The 19,111-nt window shown below is 41.8% G+C and overlaps 1 protein-coding gene across 2 annotated transcripts; it reads left to right on the top strand.

The window, feature by feature from the left end:
* Positions 1-2,855: 2,855 nt before the first annotated feature.
* On the top strand, positions 2,856-18,270 carry skic8 (SKI8 subunit of superkiller complex). 2 transcript variants are annotated; one of them, XM_029668725.2, is made up of 11 exons: positions 2,856-2,944; positions 3,121-3,167; positions 6,001-6,028; positions 6,168-6,273; positions 6,367-6,539; positions 7,595-7,743; positions 13,358-13,451; positions 14,003-14,096; positions 16,264-16,356; positions 16,734-16,812; positions 17,775-18,270. In XM_029668725.2, exons 2-11 carry the CDS (start codon positions 3,156-3,158, stop codon positions 17,862-17,864), a joined length of 918 nt encoding a protein of 305 aa, XP_029524585.1. In that variant the 5' UTR covers positions 2,856-2,944; positions 3,121-3,155; the 3' UTR covers positions 17,865-18,270. The 2 variants fall into 2 exon arrangements, with proteins under 2 accessions (XP_029524585.1, XP_029524586.1); XM_029668726.2 differs by having other exon boundaries at positions 2,897-2,985.
* The last annotated feature ends 841 nt before the right edge of the window (positions 18,271-19,111 follow it).

Genomic DNA, 19,111 nt, shown 5'->3' with positions numbered 1-19,111 from the left:
GAGCAGAGTGCATGCAGAGCGGGCTGCCTTGTGCTGGCGAGTGATCTCGTTAGTCTCAGGATGTGTTTCACCTGTGCTGGCCCAGCTGGTTTTTAATTTAAGAGCTATTTGAATTGTAAAAGAGCTGTTGGGAGAGCTACACCTCACGTAAACTGAGGCGCTATTACCAGCTCAACCACTTTAGTTTGAAAGAAGCCTGAGGTTTTGTGTTTGCGCTGTTTGTTTTGCTCCATATTCTTTTCCCACCCTATACTAAATTGGTGTGGGTTTTTCTTTTATGTTGTCTTTTCGGAGGAAAACCTACAGATCTCGGATCTTAATATGACCCATTTTGTCGCAGGAGGAAAATAATCCTGCAGCAGGAGGATTTTAATAAATAGTTTAAACCCATAATCTCCGCCAGGGGGCAGTTGGAAGCTGTTTGTAGGCTATACAATGCAATATCATACCTAGGGGGCTATGGTTTGGGGAAGGCTCTGCAAACCAACCGACCTCATACTGTCAAGAATTCTCAGTTTGCACATGCATTGTGAACTGCTGTAACGCAGTGGTCTGGGCAGCACACTTTGGCTCTGGGCATCACGAGTTCCCGCAAAATGCTGGCAATTGTTTTGACACTTTGTATGAATGGAAACTAATATGTTGGTGTAGCATACTGTTATTATTTAGCCAATCCAAAGGCGGCTGCCTACCTGCCTCCAAAGGCACCTACTTGAGTAGGTAGCACTTTTCAAGTAGGTTACTGCCATTTGGGACGGTATTCGAAGGCAGCATCACGTGATAGTGCATTCACATTCTACTGAGCGTGAGACGTATGTAGCCACTGTAGTGCTAGTAATTCAGTGAACAACTATCCCAAAATGTAAATATGTAACACGAATAACATGTAACAGAATCGAAATTAATATTGAATTAGAGCTGCTGTTTTTTTCTAATGAGTAGGCTTGCATTGTGATAAATTCACACATCTAGCACACCCGTGCATATTATTAAATTACACCATTCAAGATAACATGGTTTTATATTCATTGATAATTAATATTGAAAATCTAACTAGATTAGAAAGCCTAGGCTACTTCACCCTAATGTAAGATAAATACTGGCAGTCAAAAGTTTGGACACACCTACTCATTCAAGTGTTTTTCTTTATTTGTACTATTTTCTACATTGAAGAATAATAGTGAAGACATTCAAACTATGAAATAACACATGGAATCATGTAGTAACCAAATAAAGTGTGAAACAAATATTTTAATATTTGAGATTCTTCAAAGCAGCCACCCTTTGCCTTGATGACAGCTTTGCACACTCTTGGCATTCTCTCAACTAGCTTCATGAGGTCGTCACCTGGAGGTCGTCACCATGAGGTCGTCACCTGGAATGCCTTGTTCAAAGTTAAATAGTCTAATTTATTTCCTTCTTAATGCAACCCAATTACCAGCCAAAGAAATTGCAGCCCAAATAAATGCTTCACAGAGTTCAAGTAACAGACACATCTCAACATCAACTGTTAAGATGAGACTGAGTGAAGTAGGCCTTCATGGTCGAATTGCTGCAAAGAAACCACTACTAAAGGACACCAATAAGAAGAGACACATGCTTGGGCCAAGAAACACGAGCAAGAAAAAGCCATATTTCTGTCCAGTGTCTGTGCTCTTTTGCCAATCTTAATCTTTTATTGGCCAGTCTGAGATATGTATTTTTCTTTGCAACTCTTCCTAAGAAGGCCAGCATCCCGGAGTCGCCTCTTCACTGTTGACGTTGAAACTTGTGTTTTGCGGGTATTATTTTATGAAGCTGCCAGTTGAGGACTTGTGATGCGTCTGTTTCTTAAACTAGACACTAATGTACTTGTCCTCTTGCTCAGTTGTGCACCGGGGCCTCCCACTCCTCTTTTTATTCTGGTTAGAGACTGTTTGTGCTGTTCTGTGAAGGGAGTAGTACACAGCGTTGCACCAGATCGTCAGTTTCTTGGCAATTTTTCCATTGAATAGCCTTCATTTCTCAGAACAATAATAGACTGACGAGTTTCAGAAGAAAGTTATTTGTTTCTGGCCATTTTGAGCCTGTAATCAAACCCACAAATGCTGATGCTCCAGATACTCAACTAGTCTTAAGAAGGCCCGTTTTATTGCTTCTTTAATCAGGACAACAGTTTTCAGCTGTGCTAACATAATTGCAGAAGGGCTTTCTAATGATCATTTAGCCTTTTAAAATGATAAACTTGGATTAGCTAACACAACGTGCCATTGGAACACAGGAGTGATGGTTGCTGATAATGGGCCTCTGTACACCTATGTAGATATTCCGTTAAAAAGAAATCTGCCGTTCCCATCTACAATAGTCAATTAAAACATTAACAATGTCTACACTGTATTTCTGATCAATTTAATGTTATTTTAAATGGACAAAAAAGTAGCTTTTCTTTAAAAAACAAGGACATTTCTAAGTGACCCCAAACGTTTGAACAGTAGAGTGTGTATATACTGTATGTGCTTGTATACTTGACTATAATTTACCTCCAAAGATATTTCACTACCCCCTAAAGAAGGTGGCAGCAATAGACCTTAAGTGTGAGTCTGCCAATAAATGTAACCTTTAAATTTAACTAGGCAAGTCAGAAGAAGGAGAAGTAGTGGGATATCGCATTTTGCAACGTGGTTTAAAAAAAGGGGGCACGGGAAATTAGTTTAAAGAGTATATTCAGTAGAACGTCATTAGATATAGTCTCAAATATTTGTTTTGTTTTTTAATAGCATCGGGGCTGGCAGGTAAGATTTAGTTTCTCCCTGACTCTGGCCCACACTCCAGTACAGTACGTAGCGGTAATGCACCATAACGTTGGATACCAACCGCCGATAAACCCCACCGAAGAAGAAGAACTGCGCTTCGACGTTGGCTGCTTCGTGATTTCGACGCTTGCCTTGGTGCTCCAGTATCAAACGTAACATCACGAATTAATATGCATCTTTCAGCTATATCCAGGTGTTCTAGTTTATTATATTTTTTTCTGCATTTCTGGAGTAGCTATAACGTTAGCTAGCTTTACCAGGTAGAGAAATAGCTATTTAGCTAGCTAACTTTACTTAGCTAACGTTATGTGAATTATTTGACTTTCAGGACGTAAAACTACTTGCAAGATTTAACGAACAACTATGAGCACTCAAGTAAGTGAAATAATTAGCTAACGTTAGCCAAAGCCAAGGTTAGTAGCATGCTAACGTTACTTCCTAGGTCTGTAATGTTCTGTTGTTTTAGGTAGCTAGCTAACAGTTAGCTGATTGGCTAATCTTGCGAGTAAGAAACATACAGGCGTGCTGGAATCAACGTGAGTGTGTCTGTTTCAGACATTCAGTCAGGTTCATTCATTCTCTCAGTAAGTCTCTGTTTGGGGGTGAACCAAAATCTGGATTTACAGAAGACGTTGAATATGGCGGTTCTCATTTTAAGCCATGAAGCAGCCATTCACCAGCATTTCAAGTTTAATAGTGTCAACATATGCTAGTGAGATACCCCTCCCTACCCGAGGTAGAACAAAACACATCCATGTTTTTTCACATCCCTAATGTCGCCCATTTATGAAATAGATGGTTGTGTAAAAATATTGTACTGCAAAAGTCATTGAATATTTATGAAGAAAGTAAGCTTTACTTTTTGGTAGATAATATAATAGACAACTTTCCAAGTCAAATTTGCTCTCGTTCAGTGCTGTATCATCCTATCTGACAAAGATGCATGCAGTTACATGTTTTTTTATTGTTGTGGCTAGTATAATCTAGCCACAGTGGGCTCTGACATCAGAATTTGTGTCCAAGGTAACTTGCCACAGATTCTCTTTAGGACCATCATGGATTTAGCCTTAAATCCAATATGGCTGCCATAATACCATTTAATGGAAGTTAGCTGTCCAGGTAGCTGCACAATTTTGGGATAGACTCACAATTCTAGGATAGATGCAGCGACAAGGCCAGTATCCTTCCTGTATGACTGTTGGGGCTGTGTGGTGATAAGTTTCAAATTCTACATCATCGGGCACTCAGGATATGCGGCTTGCATTCCAACAATACCCATTGACTAATTGGAATGTTATCTCCGTCTGAATGATGCTGAGGATAAGAGTTTTGGATCCGTTCTGAAATGAACCCGGGGCATTCCCACTCGGACCTGATATGCCTAAATATTTGTTTTTAAATATAGAGACCCATTCCAAGTGGACCCGAATGAATACAACTAGTCTCGTTACATATTGACCTGGTCAGATCTAGACTTGGTCTGATCCGATCCAAGTAAGGGAAGCTGCAGAAAAGTAATTTTAAGCTACTTTTTATCAACCAGAGCTGTTAAAGCATGAGAGGAGGGAGAAAGGTGCAGTTCTAGCAGACAGGGATTGGCCCTACTGTGAGCGCGTGACATGGGGAGCAGGGAGGGCGAAATGGTAACTAAACAAGCCGACTTACGCTATAGTAGACTAATAGCTGACATAGCTATGTTATTCACCATAAAATATGATTACGTAGTGCCTGTCTTGGACTGCGTCAAACCGGAAGAAGCTACACTGAACAAAAATATGAACACAACATGTGAAATGCAGAAATAAAAGATCCCAGAAATGTTGCCTACTCAAAAAGTTTTGAAGTTATTAATTTTCCGGATTGTCTGACCTTCATGTCTTAAAGTAGTGATGGACTGTTGTTTCTCCTTGCCTATTTGAGCTGTTCTTGCCATAATATGGACTTGGTCTTTTACCAAATAGGGCTATCTTCTGTATACTACCCCTACCTTGTCACAACACAACTGATTGGCTCAAACGCATTAAGAAGGAAAGAAATTCCACAAAATAACTTTTAACAAGTGTCATGACTCTCCTGTGAAGATCTGAAGATTCGGGTTACAGTGGTTCTGCTCTACATCGCCCTCTCTCTCTCTCCCGCAGAGGGGGAGTGGTGAAGTTGGCCGTTTCATGACTGTTGTAAATACTGAAAACACTCTCTCCCACTCTGCAGAAATTGAAGTAAAAAATCCCTTTGTTACAACAGAGTGAGAGTTGCAGTACGGTAACATCAAAATATATTTCTGTAATCCGAACAGTTGGAAGGGTCCGTGGGTACTTAAAGAACAATTGTCAGCTCGGTTGTTGTTTTGGGATCTCATTAACTTCTTAAGGTATAGGGGGCAGCATTTTCACTTTTGGATAAATAGCGTGCCCAATTTCAACTTCCTGCTACTCATGCCAAGAATATAAGATATGCATATTATTAGTAGATTTGGATAGAAAACACTCTGAAGTTTCTAAAACTGTTTGAATCATGTCTGTGAGTATAACAGAAGTTATGTAGCAGGCAAAACCCCGAGGACTAACCGTTCAGATTTTTTTTTTGAGGTCTCTGTCTGTTCACTGAGTTCTCATTGGGAAACGATATTTCTTAGGAACTTGTTTTCAGTTCCTACCGCTTCCACTGGATGTCACCAGTCTTTGGAATTTGGTTGAGGTTATTCATTTGTGCAATGAAAAACCCTGGAATGAGTAGGTGTCTAAACTTTTGACTGGTACTGCAAATGTCTGCATGTATATATGTGTTGATGCGCATGTCTCCGCCCTAACAATGAGTTGTTGTCCCAAAAGCGTGAAGGCTATAGAAACGCATTGGGCTTATTTTGGCTTTGCCTCTTCCTCTCTGGATAAAATCAGACCTTTCCTGCTGCTGGATCAGTAATGGCAGTAATGAGTGATTTTATTGGCGGTGGATTTAGACCTTGTTTTTGAAGAACACCGGCAGTAAGGACAATAGTTGCTTAGCGAAACTCCATTATTTTGTAAGTACTGAGTGAATTTTTAAGCTGGTGAATGGCAGCTGCCTGGGCTTAAAATAATCGCCATATTCAATGTCTCCTGTAAACCCAGATTCTGTTTCAGGTAGGGGGAAGCCATGTAAGGTGATCACATAATGAGTTGTGAAAGCTACCTGTGCGTGATTCAATAACAATTTATTTTCTTTCCAGTACAGTATTCTGTTCAAGCAAGAACATGGTGAGTTTTGTCTTAATTCATCCTCAATATTGTTACAGACTCATTACATATTGATATTCATATTTTCCTTCAAATGGAATGTCATTTGACACCTTGTAATTCCATTTTTGGTGTGTCTAATATGTGTGTTTGCCCACAGCCCACGACGATGCCATCTGGACTGCTGCGTGGGGTAGAAGTGAGCGGGATGGATTGGAGACAATAGTCACTGGCTCTCTGGACGACATGGTGAAAGTCTGGAAATGGTAATACACTGCATATTTTGAATCCAATTGAATTGAGCCAGTACGGTCGGTCTACACTAAGTTGACTGCTCTGTTCTCGCTCTTGCCACTCAGGTCAGACGAAAAGCTGGAGCTGCAGTGGACCCTGGAGGGCCACCAGCTGGGTATAGTCTCAGTGGACGTCAGTCCCAACGGAGCCATAGCAGCCTCCAGCTCGCTGGATGCCCACATACGCCTCTGGGACCTTGAGTTCGGCAAGCAGATCAAGTCCATGGATGCGGGCCCAGGTAGGACATTGTCTGGTGGCTTTTCAGCCACATTATGTCCGGCGAGGGCATGTGTAGCAGCAAAGGCTGGGGACAATGCGATTTTCATTCAGGAAATTAATGTAAACTCCATCAATTGAAAAAGCCCATTCAGTTATTTTTTTTCATGATTTGGGATTGACCCCAACCCTGATCTTCAACATTGAAGATGAAGTACTATGCTCAAATGTGGTTCATAGGGTCAGGTTTTGTCAAGCTGCCACCCTGTACAAGGCTCACATGGCTCAACTGAGTGACCACGACCGACAAACTTGCAGCCAAAGCTATTGACACAAGACATATTCCCCTCTGCAGTTGTGTGTGATTTGTTTAGTTGTTGACTAATTGTAGTTCAGGCCAGAGCCATAGGAGTTATAACTCAATAAATTGGTTATAAAGCCTGCTGAGCTGACTAACATTGTGACTGTTCACCAGTGGTGGCAGCCCTCCGCTCCTCTCTCTGATTGAGAGGTTGGGTTAAATGCGGTAGACACATTTCAGTTGAACGCATTCAGTTGTACAACTGACTAGGTATCCCCTTTCCAAAACAAAACTTCTGTTTAGTGAGTCCGCCAGATCAGCCAGTAGGGATAACCAGGGATGGTCTCTTTTAAGTGCGTGAATTGGACCATTTTTCTGTCCTGCTAAGCATTTAAAATGTAACGAGTACTTTTGGGTGTCAGAGAATGTATGGAGTAAAAATGTTTGTTTTTTTTCTTTAGGAATGTAGTGAAGTAAAAGTTTTCCAAAATATAAATAATACAGTACAGATACCCCAAAAAACTACTTAAGTAGTACCTTAAAGTATTTTCTTTACTTAAGTGCTGTTCACACTGTACAGTACCCTCAAGGGTCACCCAGGATTACACCTTTATTCTGTTTCTCGTGTCGTTCCAATAGAACGGCTTAAGGAGAAACTAAGTAGCGCAGAAATGTCCTGGCTTTTACTTCTGTGGGCTTCGATGTCACCCTTATGTTTTCTCTCTCTGGTTTTCTGTATTCAGTAATGTAATGAAGGGTATTTTGTCTCATTCCAGTTGATGCATGGACAGTAGCCTTCTCCCCAGACTCCAAATACATTGCCACAGGAAGCCATCTTGGAAAGGTCAACATCTTTGGGGTTGAAAGCGGCAAGAAGGAGTACTCTTTGGACACCAGAGGGAAATTCATTCTGAGTATAGCCTACGTAAGAAACAATCAAGATTGAATATTTATTGTGGGACATTTTACTGATTATTACAGTGGAACAAGTGTTCACTCAAAATACATTTTATAGGTCTCCACACACATTTTTCACACTTTTACAGTGTTTGCTAGTTTCAACAACATAAAACAGGAACATCTATTTTGACAGCACTGGGCCTTTTTAAAAGAATAACACCATACACACGTACAATTAGCATAAGGGCTCTCCATTTGCACTCTGGGAGAGCAATTTGTGAAAATGACTTAATGCGCATCTCTGTAAATGCACTACACCCAACACAGGCTGGTCGTTATGAGTTATGTTGACTTAAGTATAGAACATCTCTGGGAATGCAGTTATATTTCTAATACTTGTTTCGGTGTGTCACTTATGGGGATACGCCTTAGGGCGGGTCACAAGCTTGAAGTATCCAATCACACAGCATCTGTCGGAACAGGTACTGTGGGGAATGAGGTGAGCCCCTCTTACATGAAGAGAGCCACTCTCCCGCCAACTGGTCATTTTCACGACTTCTTTGAGGAAGTGACTGTGTTCACTAAAAGCTCTCCTCAGAACGACTAGATTCCTGTCTTCCTACTGAACTGTTCTCAGGCAAACCGTGAGGGTAATGCTGATGTATGTAGGACATTTGCTCCTGTTGATTGTAGTGATGCACCAATATGAAATGTTTGGCCAATACCGATATTCAATATTTTCTTGCTAAAAAAGCTAAACCAACATATTTCAAATTTTTGCTGCCTTTTAAGCATTCTCGTACAGTTAAATAGTACACACACACCATACTGACCAAAACGTTATTTTGTTGGCATTTACTTAAGTTGCCATTACCAGTAAAACATAATCAAAAGCCATTTATTTCACTTCCTGTTTTGTTGTTTATTTGTTCAGTCGTTTTGTTCTCAACCAGGATTTCATCATACATGTCAAGCAGGGAAGTTTCAGCTCTGTCCGTGGCCTCTCTTCCTCGGTGCCCACTGTCAGTGTGTCCGTTTCCATTTTGTCCAGCTGTGTATGTAACATTTCACATAAACCCTGTTTCTTGTCTGCATCGAAGTAGCGGTCCTTTTACATTGCATCGAGCATGGTGGCGACACATTAAAGAGAGAATGCCACCGAATTGCTTGTTCACAGCCTGTATCAGCAGTGTTGTTGAGCAGGCGTTTCAATGCCATGACCGAGGGTATCATGTCTGCTGCAGACGCAGTTGATGAGCTTATTTCTCCAGTCAGTTGTTCGAATGGAGCTAGCTAGTGTTTTCATGTTTCAAACATGTTCTCAAATGCCATTGAAATGGCAGCAGCGGTATGACAACCAGCACAATCATGAGCATGCAATCCTCGACGACCCACTGTGCTGTCAAGACTCAGCATGCTCATGGGGCTGATATCGCTGGTGCAAATGTCAGCCGTGAAGCTAATAGCAGTGACGCTATTACTGTGTAACTCTGGTAGGGCAACATCTGAAAAATAGCGCACTTGATATTGTGTACCGGTGCTCGACCAGTCGGCGAAGGCCAACATCACTCACGACAGAGAACGGTTGCTTGCCAACGGCAATGAATCCCATTATCTTGGCGTTAATGGATTTCGCCTTTGCGGTGTCTCGCTGAAATGTTCTTACTCTTTCAAATCACTGCTGGTCGTGGTTGACTGCTCAATCCACACAGCAGGTATTGTGGGTTAGGAATGCTGTGTTGCCAGTGTAGCGCAAAATTTTACGTGGTGTCATTGCGTCATGTACCTACGTTATATAGGACAGCTTTGACATCGGTTTTCACATCGGCGTTAAACTAGACCTTGTGTTGACGTTGGCATTTTTGAGCTAATATTGGCCGATTCGGATATGTTCACCGATATATCGTGCATCCCTAGTTGATAGTGTTGAGTGCTGACCGAAAGGTACATTTTGCTTCGAGTAGAATACATTTTCTACTCGTCAGTCTCCATTTAGCTAGTGCCTGTCAACGGAATTTCATAATTCCTATATGTGTTCATTAATTAAAATCACTCTGTTTCTAAGAATTTGTAAGATTCTTATTTGCATAAAATAGTCTTATCAAAATTAGATAATAGTATTTATTCTCGGAGCACGCTGCCATAAAACCACGAACAACAGTTTATATACAAAATATGACGTCATTAGTTATAGAATGAATCTCCTCTCGACCAAGACAAAGCAGGTTCAAAAGTTCATTTCAACCCACTAGTGCACTATCCTCACACACACTATATCAAGATTAACTTCTGAAGTCTCACCATTATCAATCACTATTCAGCAGACAGTTCCAGATAACGGAAAACCTAGGGAGGCTCTCGCTGTCTTATCTAAACGCTCCAGAGTTAAAGTTGAGTCTGTTCAAACAGGTTAATGATCCTTTTTGCTTACTTAACCCATTTCTTCCCAACCTAGTTGGAATGGTGTTTATTATGTTTAATTACTCCTTGTTCATGCTACATAATCCCTTCCATATGAACTAACTTTATTAATCAGCTATAATAAAACAGGGTAGAGTTTAATTAGTTATAGTTATATTTAAATGTAGATATTGTTTAGTCATTATTCATGAAATTCCTATCAGTGCCACACGGCTAGCTGTAGAGACTTTGTTAGCTCTCGCCGCAAGGCGCTAACCCGTCTAACTCACCGCAAGGCTAGCTGCACATACTAGCTTTTCTACCTGCAACGGTAGAATTGCTAGTTCTCCTCTGTCGTTTATCACAACACACTCTCAAGGCCGTAGCTTCACAGCCCGATGCTCGAGAGACAAACAGTTCGTGGAGAGACAAAAAAAGCATGTACTTCCTCAAGTAAAGTGTGCTAACTAGCTAGGCTATTAGCCACAAGGCAAACACTACCTAGCACACACTTTGCTTGAGGAATCATATTCCTCGGAGCCATTGAGCCTGCTACCCTTGCACAGGGAGAACCTAGCCGGCCTCCTGCCCCCATCCAAGAACTTTCACACCCGTACCAATGTCGGGCGACAATAGCGGGCAATGATACACACCCCCGTGTGCTGCCTGCTTTGGTTTTGAGCACGCTGCGGCATCACCCGCTAATCCCGGGTTCTGCGGGCACGGCCTGCTAACTCCCTTCACTGGCGAGTGCACAGAGCAAATCCCAAACAAAACGCGTCACTATGTGAGGCTAACCCACATAGCATCCTCTCGAGGGTAGAGTATGTAATATGGAGCCCTCGAATCACTATCAAAACAGAACCTCCATATCGACAAAGTAATACTCCAAATTGATGAGGAGGAAGAGGAAACTCAAATCCACTGCTCAAGGCCCTCTTCCGACTTCGTGAACTTTGGGCTGATCGATGTCTGTAAATGGGCAGCGACCAGGTTCTGTTACAACTGGCCCGCAACCGTGGGTGGTGGCAGCGTTGAAGGAAACTCCCCTCACAAACCATCGTGGGGAAATGACTCCTCTCAGCTGTTCCTGCATATGTGGCTGAAGCCAAACATAATTTGGACAAGCCCCTCTCCAGCAAGATCCAAACCAGACTCTTTGTTGCCATGGACACCCAGGGCATGGAGGAGGTGGGCCATGGCCGTCACTGGCTAGCCACCTGAACCCCAGTGCCTCGTCTATGATCGGCACTGCTCTCTCTGGGAAGACTGAGTGCTTCACCACCTTCATATTCTAAAAGGTCTATGTGGCTGCAGCACATTCAATATGGGCATTGAACACAACGTTCTTACTTCTGGCCATCTGCGGTGCTGTTGTGGACACAGGTGAAGGTCAGCAACCCAACGCTGAAAGTATTTCAGCCAAGACCAATGCGACAAGATCTGTATCGCTGTAGTTCTCAACCTCTGAGCATGCAGAGGCGCAATCCAAGTCTGTGGGTGAACCTTGTGATGGTGCGAGGGGGAGCCCTGCGGCTCAACTTGTCCAGCCTATTGGACAAGGAAAAGGCAGTTTTCCTTGATGCTCCTATTGTGCCGAAGGAACTGTTTGGGCCTTCTGTCACCACCATGAAACACAAGTGCAAACTTCGTAAGAAGGAAGGTGGGTCTTGCACACCTCATTCCCCAGGGGGAGAAGTAGGGGAGTCCATCCAAAGGCAAAGGGGAACGTCCCTGGCAGTAGAGATGGGCAGTCAACAGTTCACTGCCTCCTCTCAAGGGAAAACCTTCCCTAGGTATAGTGTCAACGAGGAAGGTGGTGAGTCATGAGGGAAGAGTAATAAACGGATTGTGGTCCCACAGCTCCGCCATGCTTGTATAAATTACATCGAACTGCTGACAGTGTTTCTCGCATTGATACACTTTCTGCCTTTCCTTCAAAATTCTCACATCCTTGTCAGGGCAGACAATATGACTGTGGTGGCACACAACCGTCAGGGTGGCACGCTCTCTCCGTCTACGCAGACCAACTGTCAAGATTATTCTGTGGAGCAGGGCGCACCTGCTTTCACTACTCACATCCCAGGTGTATTGAATGTGGGAGCAGACTTGTTATCCAGAGGGAATCTCCTATACAGGGATTGGAGACAACTAGATCTGGGAAACACGGTCTAGCCACTGTAGATCTCTGCATCGCACAAAGAAACGTGGCTCGGTTGGTAGAGCATGGCACTTGCAACACCAGGGTTGTGAGTTTGATTCCCACAGGGACCAGTATGAAAAATTTATGCACTCTCCTGTAAGTCGCTCTGGAAAAGAACGTCTTCTAAATGACTTAAAAAATCTGAATGTAGACACTCATTGCCCATTCTTTGATTAGCTGTTCAGCAGTCATATGGCTTGGGTGTAGGAGCCTTTTGGACCTAGACTTGGTGCCCCGATACTGCTTGCTGTGCGGCAGCAGAGAGAACAGTCTGACAATTTTTAGGGCCTCTGACACTGCCTGGTATAGAAGTGCTGGATTGCAGGAAGCTTGGCCCCAGTGATGTGCTGGGCCGTACTACCATCTGTAGCACCTTGCAGTCGGATGCCGAGGAGTTGCCATACCAGGCCGTGTGTTTGGATCATGATAGTTTTTTGGTCATGTGGACATCAAGGAACTTGACTCTCTCTACCTGCTCTACTACAGCCCCGTCGATGAGAATACACCAGTAGGCTAGCTACAGTTTAACACCATCTGCTCTGAATTTCGCTCATTTTACATCATTCAACTACTTCGAAACGATACTATAACTCAATCTAAATCCATATTCCAATGAGACTGAGATCAAATGGTTGGTATAGAGATGCTTTGTAGTTATTTCAAACTATCAGTCACAATTGACAGTGCGAAATGTGAAGGGAAGGACACAACAAATGTGTGTAAAGTAGAGGTAAAGAAACATGCGTAGAACATCTTACGCACATGCGCAGAAGCTTCGGGACCTTTAGTGCTCGGGAAGAAAGGTTGAGAAAAGTCGGGAGCCACAGCCTTTAAAGAATTGTCAGTGCTGCACCTATCAAATGTCCCTGATAATGAATCAGTTCTTCAGCTGGCAGTGGTTCATAGTTTTTATCCCACATTTTCCACATGATTACATCAATAACATCTTGTTAAACGTTCAAATACAACTGCTCAAAACAAGCTTTATAACAATCAGAAATACTTGAATTTAATTTTTTCCCTATCTTTTTTCCAGAGTCCAGATGGAAAGTACTTGGCCAGTGGAGCTATAGATGGAATCATTAACATCTTTGACATTGCCACTGGGAAACTACTCCATACGCTGGAAGGTACATTCTCTGGCCTCTGTCCCTCAACCACTTTCTCCCACAGCCAAGCACCAATCGTCATGTCACCAGAATAAGACCCTTGTGCTTGATGCTGCCTTCCAATAAATAACATCACTGTGCACTTTCAACACCCAGTGAAGTTCATTCTAACTAATTTAATCTGTAGTCTATTAAACTTCATGCTTTCCTGGGTTGTAGTGGGATACTATACCTTTGCGTGATTACAAGTTTACGCCTATGGTTATTATATCAATATTTGCACATAAAGGTGTTTTTGTCATTTCTCGCATACATTTATTTTACCGGCACAAAACGATCCCAACTTTGCTTATTTTGTTTTGTCAACATTTGTTAAGTACTTTACTCTCATAAAAAGGTTGTATGGAAACCTGGTTTGTAAAACATTTCACTGGCTGCTATGTGACTCAATCTAAAATGGATAATGTCAAGCGTCTTCATATTGAAGGTGTATAGCTCTCACGAATTGTCAGCACTGAAGACCAGCTGTGTGTGTTTTAATCAAGCATGCTCTCTCCACTCCCTCTCTGTAGGTCACGCCATGCCTATCAGATCGCTGACGTTCTCTCCAGACTCACAGCTCTTAGTAACAGCCTCAGATGATGGCTACATCAAGATTTATGACGTGTAAGTTCACTGGGGAGTTAAAGGCCATCTGTCTCGCCTGCTCTCATTTTAGGGTATTGTGGTGTAGAATAAGAATCCTACAGACTGTTCCAAACAAATAAAAACTGCATGGCTGTATTGCTTTGTGTTCAAGGCAATGTATCCATGAATTGAGTATTGGGGATATATTTGAAACAACTTAAGAATCTTGGTGGTTCTCTTTGAGATCCAAATGAAATGTCAAATTACATTATGTCACACAGGTCCACGCTGACTTCCAGTGATGGCTCACCCTAAAATCACCCCAAAGTCTGTCAGATCTTTTCAGACATCAACAGTGGTCTGATGCCAAGCAGTCCCTATTCTCATATTTTGGGTGTTGCTGTTGCTATCACGCTCCTTTTTTGGAAAACATTTAATTATTTGAAAAAAAGTATTAATTGACGCACATGGTTGCAAAGCTACCAGTAATATGGCAATCTTTGGTAACCTTTTTGTTAATTTATACTTTATATATTTTTTACATTGTCCATAAGTTTCTAGTGGCTAGACCATATGGTTCAAGATAAAATAGCCTAATTAAATGAAAAAAGCATCTAATCAACAATAGCATTATTTTCAATTAACTTTTCCACAACTGCCACCAGTTTGTAGCAAACACACTGACAACAAAAACATAGTAAAATACATGTGTAAATATGCAGAAACACTCATTAAACACCAATGGTATACGCTAAGTTGATGATAATTTATAACTTTGTTATTTTATTAAAAAATATTTTATTATTTTACATGTGATAAGTACACACAGAGGGCAATAGATAATTAGACACCTGTGGAAATCTGAAGGGCCCAACAGGGCCACTAGATGTCACCTGATAAATTCCCACAGCGTTGACAGTGACAAATTCTGGTAGTTTAATGGTAAAATTCTAAAGTTTTGTAATATACCCTCCCCTTTTAACCCTAGACCCAGATAATCACCAAAAATGTATCCAAAAGCTACATGTGGTGCCAGTGTATACACTATACAGTGCATCGGGAATTATTCAGACCCCTTAACTTTTTCCACATTTTGTTACAGCCTTATTCTAAAATAGATCAAATGCATTTTTCCCCTCATCAATCTACACAAAATACCTCATAATAAAGAAGCAAAAATGGGTTTTTATACATGTTTGCACATTTTTGTCAAATAATGAAACAACTTATTTCCCTAAGTATTCAGTTTCCATTGATCATCCTTGAGATGTTTCTTCAACTTGATTAGAGTCCACCTGTGGTAAATTCAATTGATGGAAAGACACACACCTGTCTATATATGGTCCCACAGTTGATGGTGCATGTCAGAGCAAAAACGAGACAGGATTGTGTTGAAGCACAGATCTGGGGAAGGGTACCAAAACATTTCTGCAGCATTGAAGGTCTCCAAGAACACAGTGGTGATCTTAAATGGAAGACGTTTGGAACCACCAAGACACTTCCTAGAGCTGGTCCCATCATGCAGTACAAAAAAAATACTTGTCTGTCCATTTCTCTTGTAATTTTGTTTTCTTCTTGAATCGACCATATCCTTCTCTTAGCCACTGGAGCCACGTGAGCTAGCTACATTTCCCTGCCGCCATATTCCTGATTTTCTAGGTTTTCCCTGGTGGTTGTTTGTTCATAGCTGTCATGTTCTCCAGCTCTTCCCCCTCATTTTTATTGTCAGTAGTTTTACGTTTCTTTTTTTACAATAAATCGATCCATGTCAACCAGACTGCAAAATTAGCTAGTAGCAAACTGGTGTGTGTCGGTCGCTGTAGTTGAGCAGTTGCGTTCTATTTCAGCCTTTCTTTTCAACAGCTGCGCCATCTATCTGCTGTCCAGAGTACAATATATATATATATTCAACGAAGTGATGTGATTCAGGCCTGCATGGAACTGAAATTGTATCATTTGTGAATGGAAAATAGGAAAATTATAGTGAGCCGCAAATTAAGGGCTCATGCGGGGCCGCGCAATGAATACCACTGATTTCGAGTAAATTCTTCCCAGAAGGGTAGAAGCTGTTATAGCAGCAAAGGGGGGACCAACTCCATATTAATGCCCATGATTTGGAATGAGATGTTTGACGAGCAGGTGTCCACATACTTTTGCTCATATAGTGTATGTATTTGATTAAAACTTGGAAAATGTTGTTTTACAGGCAGCATGCCAAGTTGGCAGGCACTCTGAGTGGCCACGCGTCCTGGGTCCTCAGCGTAGCTTTCTCCCCTGACGACACGCATTTTGTGTCCAGGTAAAGTGTGTGTGCTTGTCTTAAGTCAGTAACTGTTTTGGTTTTAAATAGTAAGTTCCCAGGTCATATTTGATGTGATTTAATAATGGCAGGTGCCAAAGTCTAATTCAAAGACAATAAAACCTTTTATTTATTTATTTAACGATTGTCACTTGCATATCTTTCACCAATCCAGTTATGTAAAATCAGTTATAACGTCAATGGTGGGAGAAGGAAGAGGTCCTATTTCCAAAATGTTCCTACAAGTTGTTTTTGTTTCACATACATTCAGATTTTGAGGACTAGAGTCTACAGACTACCAATGACAGGTGTGACGCCAAGAAGTGTTGTGAATTTTTCGGATGACAAAATTACTTTTTTGTCTTTGCTCCTCTCAGTTCATCAGACAAGAGTGTGAAGGTTTGGGACGCCAGCTCTAGGGCGTGTGTCAACACATTTTTCGACCATCAGGACCAGGTGAGAACATTCAGTCAACTCCAAACAGCTAATGGAACATTTTATTGGTCCTGAGGACCGTACATTTTTATTTAGAAAGCACCTCTCTTTTTACAATCCATAAAGTGCATGCTCGATAGTATATTCTGGATTGGGTGAACAGGACTCATAGCCTTAATCCGCCATATTATTTTCACCTACAGTCTGATCACAAAAGAAAGAAAATGAGGGAAGGGATTAATAATGTTATTGGGTCTAACAGCCATATACAATACAGTACACTCATCTCTTGCTGACTTCGGTGTTATAGTGGCTGGCCACTCAAAAGAATATGGGAATTGAAGTGGCTGTTGTCCTACTATGCTCCCTCCTGTGTTTCTGTTATGTCTCAGCGTTGGCAGACTGAATAATCCGAGCTGTCGTTAGATCTCCACTCCAGACGCCTGTAGGGAGGCTTAATCTTCTCTGGAAGAAAGCTCCAAATTTACAGACATTGCTCTGAGGAGAGATCAGAGGCAGTTGAGTGTCTGGTCTGCTTTCCATTTATAGCCTCTTGTCTGAATGAAAGCTGCTAGGAAGTCAAGAGAACGATATGGACAAATGCAGTTGATTTTTAAAATCATCTCTCTTTTGTAGCAGTATCTCTCGTTCCGACTGGTCACAATAGACAGAGGAGCTCTTCTTGCTTTTCAGAGGTCGAATGGATTATTGATGAAAGAACATCACATGGTTGTCCCACCATCATTTAATCATTTCAAGGGGTGCATTTAAAAACATTTTTTTTACAGAATAGTAATATCTGAAATATTATCTGACTACATTTGATGGTACAGTCGTACACCTGCATTCTGAATTGGTTTCGAAATGCCTACAGAGTATTTTAACTGACATGTGTTTTTCCAACTCTGCCACTGTTTTTACACTTAACTGCTACCTTGCATGTTGTTCAAGTCTTGTCGTCTGCCCCCCCCCTCCCCCCCTAGGTGTGGAGTGTGAAATACAACGGCACAGGTTCCAAGATCGTATCTGTTGGAGATGACAGGGCCATCCATATCTATGATTGTCCCATGTGATGCACCAGCTCTCATTCCTACCACCTCTCCCAGCTGCAGACCAGGCAGCCTGAATACTGGCGCTCTAGTAAGAGTACCACAGCTTATCTTGCCTGGCTCATCCTACTTATGGTGCAGCTCAATATTCTGACTTGTCCTCCTTCCTCTCATCTGCACTGATTTGAACATTCACATTCACAAGCCCTGCTCCTTCTCGTGGAGATGGAAGGTGAGGAGAGGAAGTCCATTTAGACTGTTGAGATGCACCTATGGCCTAACTCAGTCAGAACAGCCCATGGTTGCCCCACTGAGCCAGAGCTAAACTGCAATCAAACAATAATGGGCGGTTCAATGTCATTGATTATTTTGCACTTCACTGTACCTTGCCCTCCCTTTGTTGTACTCAAAATAAAGGATTTTTTTTGTATTTTCATTTCCCAAACTAATTTGAGTTAATGTTCCTTCCTACCGGTGCATGATTTACATTTAAGTCATTTAGCAGACGCTCTTATCCAGAGCGACTTACAAATTGGTGCTTTCACCTTATGACATCCAGTGGAACAGCCACTTTACAATAGTGCATCTAGGTCTTTTAAGGGGGGGGGGGCGAGAAGGATTACTTTATCCTATCCTAGGTATTCCTTAAAGAGGTGGGGTTTCAGGTGTCTCCGGAAGGTGGTGATTGACTCCGCTGTCCTGGCGTCGTGAGGGAGTTTGTTCCACCATTGGGGGGCCAGAGCAGCGAACATTTATTCAATTAACTTTTCAACATTTGCAGTACATTTTCAGAATGGTAACCTAGTCATTTGTGGAGATTTAAATTAATGTCCCTGCAAATTAAAATACAGCAGATGTTTCCCAGACAGTTATGTTTAGAAAAACAATTACTGTACACAGGATTTCTGTGAAAAGTGAGGAAGCACACATTTCAATCAGCATGAACTTCCATCTCAGGCTGGCACCAAGGCTACAGTTAGTTATCCTATTACATTACACACAACATGCTCAAGAAGGTCTTGCAAACCAGTGCTCCATCCTGTGACCAAAAATCAGTACTGCATATAGAATTAATTCCTATTCCAAAGAGTTTTAAGAAAACTGCAACGTAATGGACACATTTGCACTTTGCCATGCCCATCGTAGAGAAGGAAAATTAGTTCACATTAAGGGGACTTTTGCCCAACTGCCCATTTTCCCTTTACCTGGGGCTGGTCCGTGGGCATGCAGCCCTATGAGATTATATTTTTATAGAATTAATTTTAAAAAAG

Source organism: Oncorhynchus nerka, linkage group LG9a, assembly GCF_034236695.1.
Source record: "Oncorhynchus nerka isolate Pitt River linkage group LG9a, Oner_Uvic_2.0, whole genome shotgun sequence".
Taxonomy (NCBI): Eukaryota; Metazoa; Chordata; class Actinopteri; order Salmoniformes; family Salmonidae; genus Oncorhynchus; species Oncorhynchus nerka.
This window is presented reverse-complemented; position numbering and strand designations above follow the sequence as displayed.

What these genes read in the sequence shown, in the direction of transcription:
- skic8 (XM_029668725.2), top strand. An exon ending in TCATTCTGAGTATAGCCTAC is followed by an intron (nt 7,744 to 13,357) that starts GTAAGAAACAAT and finishes TCTTTTTTCCAG; the next exon opens with AGTCCAGATGGAAAGTACTT. An exon ending in ACTACTCCATACGCTGGAAG is followed by an intron (nt 13,452 to 14,002) that starts GTACATTCTCTG and finishes CCCTCTCTGTAG; the next exon opens with GTCACGCCATGCCTATCAGA.